Source organism: Puntigrus tetrazona, chromosome 7 (genome assembly GCF_018831695.1).
Source record: "Puntigrus tetrazona isolate hp1 chromosome 7, ASM1883169v1, whole genome shotgun sequence".
In the NCBI taxonomy this organism is placed as follows: domain Eukaryota; kingdom Metazoa; phylum Chordata; class Actinopteri; order Cypriniformes; family Cyprinidae; genus Puntigrus; species Puntigrus tetrazona.
This window is the reverse complement of record NC_056705.1, coordinates 9,931,768-9,941,352: the sequence shown is the minus strand read 5'-3', so window position 1 is coordinate 9,941,352 and position 9,585 is coordinate 9,931,768. Positions and strand designations below refer to the sequence as shown.

Here is a 9,585-nt window from a genome sequence, read left to right as displayed (position 1 = left end):
ATTACACAAACGCGTTCGCTTTATGAGCCCGCTGTAGCCGAAATGTGAATGAATGCTAAACGTATTTCAGAAAGAGAGAGAGAGAGGAGAGAGAGAGAGAGAGAGAGAGAGAGAGAGGGTGTGCGACAGACAAAGAGAGAGCATGTCTTGGCACGTCGTCCTTCATTGAGGCTTTTGAACGGCACATGTAAAGGTCACTTAGAGGAAACCAAAAATAATGATCAATTGTTTCTCAGAACCTAAATTAGATGCAAAATAAATACTCTAAATGCTAATTATTAATATTGACTAATACTGAAGGTGCACAAGAAGGTTTTGTTTACATTTAACCGGCTCCCAATTATCGCCCTAATAATTGCAGTGGATTTGGCTTTATTTGCACCTATCGGCCCGGATAGGTGCCTTGCAAACATTGTGACAATGGATAATTACTTTGTTTGCTTGATTTATGCTTCGGTCACGTGATGCTAACATAAGGGCAATTAAACCATGCGTATGATGTTTCTCAAAAACTGTTCATTTATTCATGCATATATATATATATATATATATATATATATATATATATATATATATATATATATATATATATATAATATATATAGATTGGAATTAAAAATATATATATAATATATATATATAAATATATATATATATATATATATATATATATATATATATATATATATATATATTTTTTTATATATATATATATATATATATATATATATATATATATATATATATATATATATAGTCTATAGTAACGATTCCAGAGTGAAGCCACCTAGGGGTAATAACAAAAAAAATGCAGGTTAAATAAAGTGTAGTTGTTTGGTTTATTTTGGCAGTTTTTAACAAGCTAAGCAAAGATAATGACGCTAAACGCTGCACCTCACCTGTTATATTCATAAGTGCCATTCAAAGCTTTATTTAATTGTTGAAGTTTATACTTGGAAAAAAAAAAAAAAAAAAAAAAACCAACAGCTCTTCATTAACGCGTGTCTTAACCGGCCCTTGTTGGCTGAAGCGTCGCGAAAACGAGAAAGTCAAACAACAACTGTAACGCACATAAAACGCGTTATGTTGCTTTTTAATAAGACCACAAAAGAAAAGGGCGGGGCGCGCCGAGCTCGGTCTCGGTCCGGGATCCGTCCAATCAGCGCGGCGCATGCAAATCGCGGCCGAGCTCCGCACCGTCCCTGCCCCGTCAGACCGGGGGTGACGTCATGCGCACATATTCTCCGGTAGTGCCGCGTCTGGCTGCAGCGAGTCAGACAGCGAACAGAAACGAGCTGCAAGGGAGGGGTGCGCACTCTAAAGGGGAATATCGCCACCGCCGGCTTTCCAGTCTCCGGGAATAAGCGTATTCCGCGCTTCGGGATTGCACTGATTTTTTTTTTTATCACCGTTGTTCGGACACGAGGAGCAAGGAGGCGCATTGAATTCGCACCAGTGGAGCTTTTTTTTTTAAACAAAACCTGCCGTCCCCAGCTCAATCCCACCCTCCTCCTGTAAGTTTTCCCCTCTTTGTTTCCAGACCCATCCAAGATGCCTAGTTCGCTGTTCGCCGACATGGAGCGGAGCGGCAGCGGCGGACCGGGGGACGCCCTGGATGACCAAAGAGCCCTGCAGATCGCCCTGGACCAGCTCTCGCTGCTCGGGCTGGATAACGATGAAAATTCGCTGTATGACAACGAGCCCAGGAAAAAGAGCGTGAACATGACCGAATGCGTGCCCGTGCCCAGCTCCGAACACGTTGCCGAAATCGTCGGCAGGCAAGGTAACCGTCAGCATTATCCTCTTCAAAGAAATGCGCGCTCGCTGTTATTGTGGCATGTGTAGTCATTTGCACGGGGAATGTAGGTTATAGCCTATTTTCAACCGCACTGCCCTGCTTATGTCCGACCAAACAAAAGCGAGGGAGCGCTGACACAACCCGAGCCTTTCTACCTTTAATGTGTCATCACGTTAAATACACAGCATTCCTATATACATATCTAGAGCGAAGTGCGTTTTTCTTCAGGCAGCGGCTGTTTCTTTCTTTGTCTCAATGGACTTTGTTTACACTCCCTATGTAGCCTATTGGGAATAGACTTCCTTAACCAGGAAACACCATTATATAGCCTGGATGCAGGCGATCTGTGTAGGTTATCTACAGAAAGCAAGTTGTTGACATTATGATTAGACTCTCTGGAAAATCCTGAATTCAGCATGCGTTTTTTTTCTTCTTCTTCTTCTGTGCCTGTGCTATTTTTGACCCTGTATGTCAAGTAGCCGAGCATGTGGTTTGAATTTATGCCGCACCAAAAAAAAAAAAAGGGAGTGAAGCGAAATTGTTGTCCCCCGAAGACTGCGTGCTCGCACCCATCCTGCATCTTTTCGGTTTTTGTGTCCGCGTGGTCTGATTTGTGTTTTTTCTCGCAATTTGTAGGTTGCAAGATTAAAGCCCTGCGAGCAAAGACCAATACGTATATCAAAACTCCGGTGCGGGGAGAGGAGCCGGTCTTTGTTGTGACAGGCAGGCGAGAGGATGTAGCCATGGCTCGGAGGGAAATCATCTCGGCGGCCGAGCACTTCTCCATGATCCGAGCCTCGCGGAACAAAAACAGCAGCCTGAACGGAAACGCCACGGCGCCCGGCCCGCCCAACCTGCCCGGCCAGACCACCATTCAGGTGCGGGTGCCCTATCGCGTGGTGGGGCTGGTGGTCGGCCCCAAGGGGGCCACCATCAAGCGCATCCAGCAGCAGACGCACACCTACATCGTCACGCCCAGCCGCGACAAAGAGCCGGTGTTCGAGGTGACCGGCATGCCGGAGAACGTGGACCGGGCCAGGGAGGAGATCGAAGCGCACATCGCCATGCGCACCGGCGGCCTGATCGAGTTCACCGACGAGAACGACTTCCACGCCAACGGCACGGACGTGGGCTTCGACCTGCACGGGAACGCGAGCCTGTGGAGCAAGCCCAGCTCCAGCGTCACTCCCACTTCCGGCCGCAAGCCGTTCTCCAATTACCGCAACGACAGCTCCAGCTCCCTGGGGAGCGCCTCCACCGATTCGTATTTCGGCGGCAACAATAGCAGCTCGAGGCTGGCCGACTACAGCCCGCCAAGCCCCGCCCTCAGCTACACTGCCTCCAGCAACGGCAACAACAACAATAACAACAACAACAACAACGCCAATGGATTTGTCTACGGCGGCGAGGTGATCTCGCCCGATTGCGCCGACTTGGCCTTCGACCCGTCGCCGGGATTCGACCCCACCCCGGCGCCGCCGGGCCTGATGTGGTCGCAGTACGAGCGCGCCGCCAACGGGACCTCGTCCTCGTCGCCCGTTTTCCCCGCCAATGCTTCCGCCAACGCCAACAACAACGGCCCGCAGCGCCGAGCCAACCAGCCCAGGCTGTCCCCGCCGCTGCACCAGTCCAATGGCGCGACCGAGCATCCGTTGGCGCGCCGGGTGCGCAGCGATCCGGGCGGAGGCCCGCTCAGCTTCCCCGGTTACCCGATGGGATCGCATCACCCCGGCGTCCCCTCCGACTCGTCCATCTCCTCGTCCTCGTCCTCCTCCTCTTCGTCCTCGTCCGGGACGAGCCGCAAGGGAAGCCGGGACTGCTCGGTGTGCTTCGAGAGCGAGGTGATCGCGGCCCTGGTGCCCTGCGGCCACAACCTGTTCTGCATGGAGTGCGCCAACCGCATCTGCGAGAGGAACGAGCCCAAATGCCCCGTCTGCCATGCTGCAGTTACTCAGGCTATACGTATTTTTTCCTAAAGGGCGCCCACGTGACTTTTGCGAGAGAGCCTAATGACGTGTGTTACCGTACGTGTATATACATATGTATGTAGAGCTGCAGTATCCAAAAAGGGACGGCCGTTGTTCATACTGTACTGTAGCTCGGGACAAATATTTTCAACATCTAATGCATGTTTTAAATATTCAAGCCTAGTAATCAATAGTTTTAGTCAACTGTACACAAGCAAGCGTTTAATGAAGTAAGGACGGCCGACGGTCTCACCCGAGGTACCTTAGACTGTTAGCATAAACGAGCCTTTCGATTCCGCTGATCGAATGTACTGGTAGCAGACCTGGAGTTCGGGGGAATCTGGACGGCTTCCTGTCTGACACACACACACACACACACACACACAGAGAGAGAGAGAGAGAGAGACTCACAGCGGTGTGGAGATACTGCAGCTTACCCGATGGAACTCGTTTGAGGGAGAACAGCAACATATCCTACATATATATAAATATATATATATATATATATGTATAGATAAAGCAGAAATTCCACAAGTTTTAAATATTCATGATGACATTAATACAGATTGAAGTATTTTATTCTTTTTTGACTTGAAAGATTATATTTCGTATTGCAAAGATGTTTACAGATATTTTAATTTAAGTTCAGTGAACTTTTTTGTAGCTGGGTTCAAATATCTTTTTATTTTTTAGTACGGCCTTCGCGGCGACGAACACTGTATTATTTTAATATCACTCGGAGAAAAAAAAAAACGACGCGGATTGGCGATTCGGACCCGCGAAATGCGCATTCGCATCGGACAGTATTCTGTTGGGTTGGAGGGTTTCTAGGTTCAGCAAAACAAAAAAAAAGATACAAAAAGAACAAGAAAAAACGTCTTTTGAATCCGTTTCACCCAGCATATTTTCTATTCAGTAATATAAAGCATATTTTATTCTATATTATTACGAAATACGTCGGAAATGTATAAAACTTAGTACGTTCAGACAAAAAGGAACCGTTTAAGCTTTCTAAAAATTTGTATGAATTAGATTCCGGTGGGTATCACAGAGTTCTGTTCTGTTGCGCCACTATAGGTTTAGGATTTCTATTTTAATACGTTTGTTTACCACTTGTTTATGTATATGTAGGTGAAGTTACTTGAGCGTCTATGTACTTTATTGAGCAAAGTTTAAAAACAAAGTATATTTTATTTTATGATAAAAGGCCTTTAACCTCACGGTCAAATACTAATATTATATTTGCTGAAACAAGATTTGAAAATGTATCAAGAGTTTTATTTTTCTGACATTTAAAGTTCTACATGATAAAGTAAAACTTAAGTAATGGTGCTACTTCATGTTTTTTTAAGTATTTCTATATAAGTCCAATAAAATGGTACATGAACGAGAAGTGTCGCTTATTGTGGAAACGTCTGTGCTGTGTTTTTTGACGCTTGCTTGCAGCTTCCGAGTGTCTTTGAGGGAAAATTACGCCATCGTCCGTTAAGCTCCCGAGATCCCATTCGGTCCTCGTAACTAGTGACGTCACACAAACATGGCGTCCGGCACTTTTTCGAACTGTGCGCGAGAGGTCAGGGGTCACGCCGATGTCGGCCGGTTTTTAACGTTCGTTCCTCCCAGCGGCGTCCGCGTGGTTTGTTTATTTTTTTTGGTGGAAAGTCTGAGAATATTCCCTGGTCGCAGATGATAAATGCAGGCCTTAATGATCGGTTTTAAAATGGAAACATCCAAAACGCTGGCTTCACAAACCGGCCCCTCGTAAACCGTGCTATTAGGAAACAATCCCGGCGCTCGCGGAAAAGAGCTGACAAGTGTTAGACCTAAATTCAGAACACATGCCCTTTGTTGGGTTCGCAGCTTGACTTCTTAACAAGACGGGGGAATAAATGCAGGAAGCAAATATTTTGTCGGGGTGGGTATATTTCGTGTCGCGTGGAAGGGGAGGATGGAGCTGGTTGGCACGGGGGTTACGCTTTCGGCTCAGAAGTGCAATAAACGGTTCGTTTGGCCTCGTGGTGATGGGCTGGCACGTGTGATATTAAATTAAGCTTCATTAATTATTCATAGCTGAGGAGCATCCCTGCTGTTTATTTAAATGAAAGATAGGGTTAAAGCCGTAATTTAAGACGGCAAAAAACGGGTTAGAATTAATAATGGCGTATTAATTATTTATCGTATGATTCTGATTAATTATGTATAGTATTTGCATATCTTAATGTTAGTTTGTTTTAAAAGGGCTTTCTATTTTTATTTGTTTTATTACCATCATCAGGTGTAGGTTTTAAATGGGCTTCATTTATTTAAACTTTCAAAAGTGTATTCATTTATTCTTAATTTTAAGTAATTCATATAAATGGCATCTTCGGTGTATTATATTATGATTCACTGTTTATTATTAATTTAGATATTTTATGAACGGTTGGTTGCCACTGTATTAAAACCTAAAGAAGCTTAGAATTAATTATATCATATATTATTAATATATATTCTTAGGATTGATGTAACAATATTTTCATTAACTTTCTTACGCTGCTAGCCAACCTAAAAACGAGGGGTTAAAAATTAAATGATAATTTTATCATATTATTAATGTATATTATAATGTGCATATAAAATGTATATTATTAATATGATATATTAAAATATTATTCTTAACTTTTTATTAATGCAAATCAACCTAATACAGCATTTAAAAAAGTTATTATTTATTATATTGTGTAACTTGTTTCCTTTTAAAACACTTTTTTTATTTTTATTTTTTACCAAAAATGGTTAGAATTTATTAATGCATATTATATATATATATATATATATATATATATATATATATATATATATATATATATATATATATATATAAAAAGTAATTACTGCCACCGACCTAAAAGGTTTTTTAGCCTGCGAACCACAGCTGGGTCAGGTTCTACTGTATTTCATTTTTATTTCATTTGAATCAAGCTGCAGTGTTGACTAGATATTCGATTCCGAAAGCACTGATATCCTGGAAAACACCCAGGCTACCAATGAAACGTTTGGTTCCTCTCCAAGCACGTCCTATTCCCAGCCCTTCGCTCCCCTAGCTAATCAAACCGCTGGATCTAAGTAGGAAACTGAGATTGGGAGCAAACGTCTGGGGTGTCTGTCTCCCAGCAGCCTTAGCTGGATGTGACGGTGACGATTTGTAGGAAGGAGGTCATTATCTATTTTTAAATCGCCAACATAAGCCATTAGATTCAGCGGCGCGTCTGCGCGCTCCAGACCGTCGCATCTGGCCAAAAAAGCCCACTTGTGTTTATCATTCGAGCTTGTGGCCCACAAAGAAGTGTGAGAGGAAGGGATTGATCCGTCTTTGTCTCCTCCCTCTCGTCATACAGTCATCTTTAATTCATGAGACACAGTGGCTGTCATTGTGCTCTGGAGTGGCTTGGCTCTCATTTGATTTGACTCCTGCCACCTGACAGTGCACTGCTGCTTGCTAACTAGCATCCAGGATTTCTGTCAGCGTGCGCCGTCTCACGTCCCCCGTGAGAGCGAAAGGCACAGCCATCCCTGCTAACGGCCCTCCGTCATCCACATGCCGTGCTGATGAGCCCATGCGTCCTCAGACCATCAACTAGAACAACTTAATTGTGCCCAAATTACCCCTTAAAGTCCCCGCGAAGCCTACGGAATCAAAAGAGCAATCGGTTGCGACTACGAAAGCGATTAGCTGATGGGGAAAGCATTCGAACGGCTGCAGTAAGCCTCCGGGGAATCGTACGGCATCACCGGGCGAAATGAAACTTCTGCGTTAACAACGAAAACGACGAACGAACTTCTGAACGAGAAAAGCCGCGCACGCGCAATGCACCGCGTCATGCTTGTGCGGAAGCTACGGGGTGAGAAATAAAGAAAATCGTGAGATTTACGTAGCGCGTTAGACTTTGTTGCTCAGAATTGCGAGATCTAAATATAGAACGGCTTAAGGAGAACTCGCCGCTGCGAGAGGAGAGTCTGAGAAGAGACAGCAAGAAACATCGCAGTTTTTAACCTTGAGCGAACACGAGCTTTTGAGATATTTTTGGGGAAAATTGCGAGGTATATGCACCGGGTTGCCAAAAAACTAACCAAGAAAAAAAAGAATTGTGAGATATAAATTCTAAGAATTAAAAAAAAAAAAAAAAAAAAAGAATTGCAAGATGCAAACTCACAAATTGCGAGAAAAATGACAGAAATAGTGAGCTCCTGATTCTGAGAAAAAATTATATTTTTGAATATTCTGAATATTGCAAGCCTGACTTTTTTTCTGCAGTTCTGCACTTATATCTCACAATTCTGAGCTTTGCAGTTATTAAGCTTTTTTCTCAGAATTGCAAGATATAAAAAAAAAAAAAACAGTTACTTACTTTTTCCTCAAAATTCTTGTGTAATATGTTTTTTCTATTTTCATGAATTAATTTATATATTAATTTATATATATATATATATATATATATATATATATATATATATATATATATATATATGTGTATATATATATGGATGTGTATATATATATATATATATATATATATATATATATATATATATATATATATATATATATATATATATATATGTGTATATATGTGTATATATGTATATATATACACACATGGAAAACAAATACAAGAACTATTATAGTCAGGATGTGTTCTCTGAGTTCTGTTTTTCTTGCCTTTCAGCTGTTAATGCTAGACAGTGTTCATGTTAGTGTGATTCACAAGAGTCTTAGTAAGAGATGTGCAACATGCATTTTTCTTGTTGAAGGAGCACAGAACATCACCGCTTGCCAATTGATGTTTTTTTTCTGGAAACAGTACTAGAAATACAGGCTTTCTGCAGTGTCTTAATTATGTTGGCTTGACAAAGCTAACATACTGTTATAGTACAAACTTAGGTTAGATTTTTTTTTTTCTTTCAAAATCCCAAACCAGAGACCAAAGCATCTAAATGCAACTCATCCCAAAACTGCCAAAGTATTCAAACTGCACGAGTCCTACAAAACCTTCAACTGTTCAAACCTTCAGAGTTCAGTGACAAACCTTTGTTTTTAATTCCTCAGTTCTGGTCCTATACCAGTGTTTTCAAACATAGTCAAAACTTGGACTCAGATTCAAATACTATAGTATTTAAATAGTTCTCCAGTGCTTTTAATATAATACCGTGGTATGATCATAGCGCATCTCCCAAGCGGCGTGTTTCATCAAAAATCACAGTAAAGACATTTTTAATAAGGTTTCTGTTTGATATAAATGCTGTTCTTTTGGACTTTCTATTGCTCAAAAATCTTGCATGATTTCCAAAAAAAATAAAAAAATTAATTGAAATGATTTCTGAATGATCATATGAAGTAGTGATGCTAAAAAATCAGCTTTGCATTACAGGAATATATATATATATATATATATATATATATATATATATATATATATATATATATATATATATATATATATATATATATATATATACAGATTCTTCTAAACTGTAATAATATTTCAGAATGTAAATTTTTTTTACATTATTTTTGATCGAATAAATACAGACTCGTGTGCAAAAGAGACTTAAAAAAATGCATAAAAAGTACATAAAAATGATAAAATGCGTAACTAGCGCATTTAATTGATCTTACTCTGATACTCTGAATAGAATACCATGGTAGATGTCCAACAAAATTTCAAAATCACCAAAATAAGCGAATAAATACAAAGGTTACAATGCTAGCATATCGTTATGAAGGCATAAACGCATGTAGAATACCATAGTACGTCTTTAAAATGTGAAATTGTGAACGAT

At 41.1% G+C, this 9,585-nt stretch overlaps 1 protein-coding gene across 1 annotated transcript; it reads left to right on the top strand.

Moving 5' to 3' along the window:
• The first annotated feature begins 1,265 nt into the window (after positions 1 to 1,265).
• On the top strand, positions 1,266 to 5,173 carry mex3b (mex-3 RNA binding family member B). The gene is made up of 2 exons (XM_043245968.1): positions 1,266 to 1,783; positions 2,435 to 5,173. The coding sequence occupies exons 1-2, from the start codon at positions 1,552 to 1,554 to the stop codon at positions 3,772 to 3,774; spliced, it is 1,572 nt and encodes a 523-aa protein (XP_043101903.1). The 5' UTR covers positions 1,266 to 1,551; the 3' UTR covers positions 3,775 to 5,173.
• The last annotated feature ends 4,412 nt before the right edge of the window (positions 5,174 to 9,585 follow it).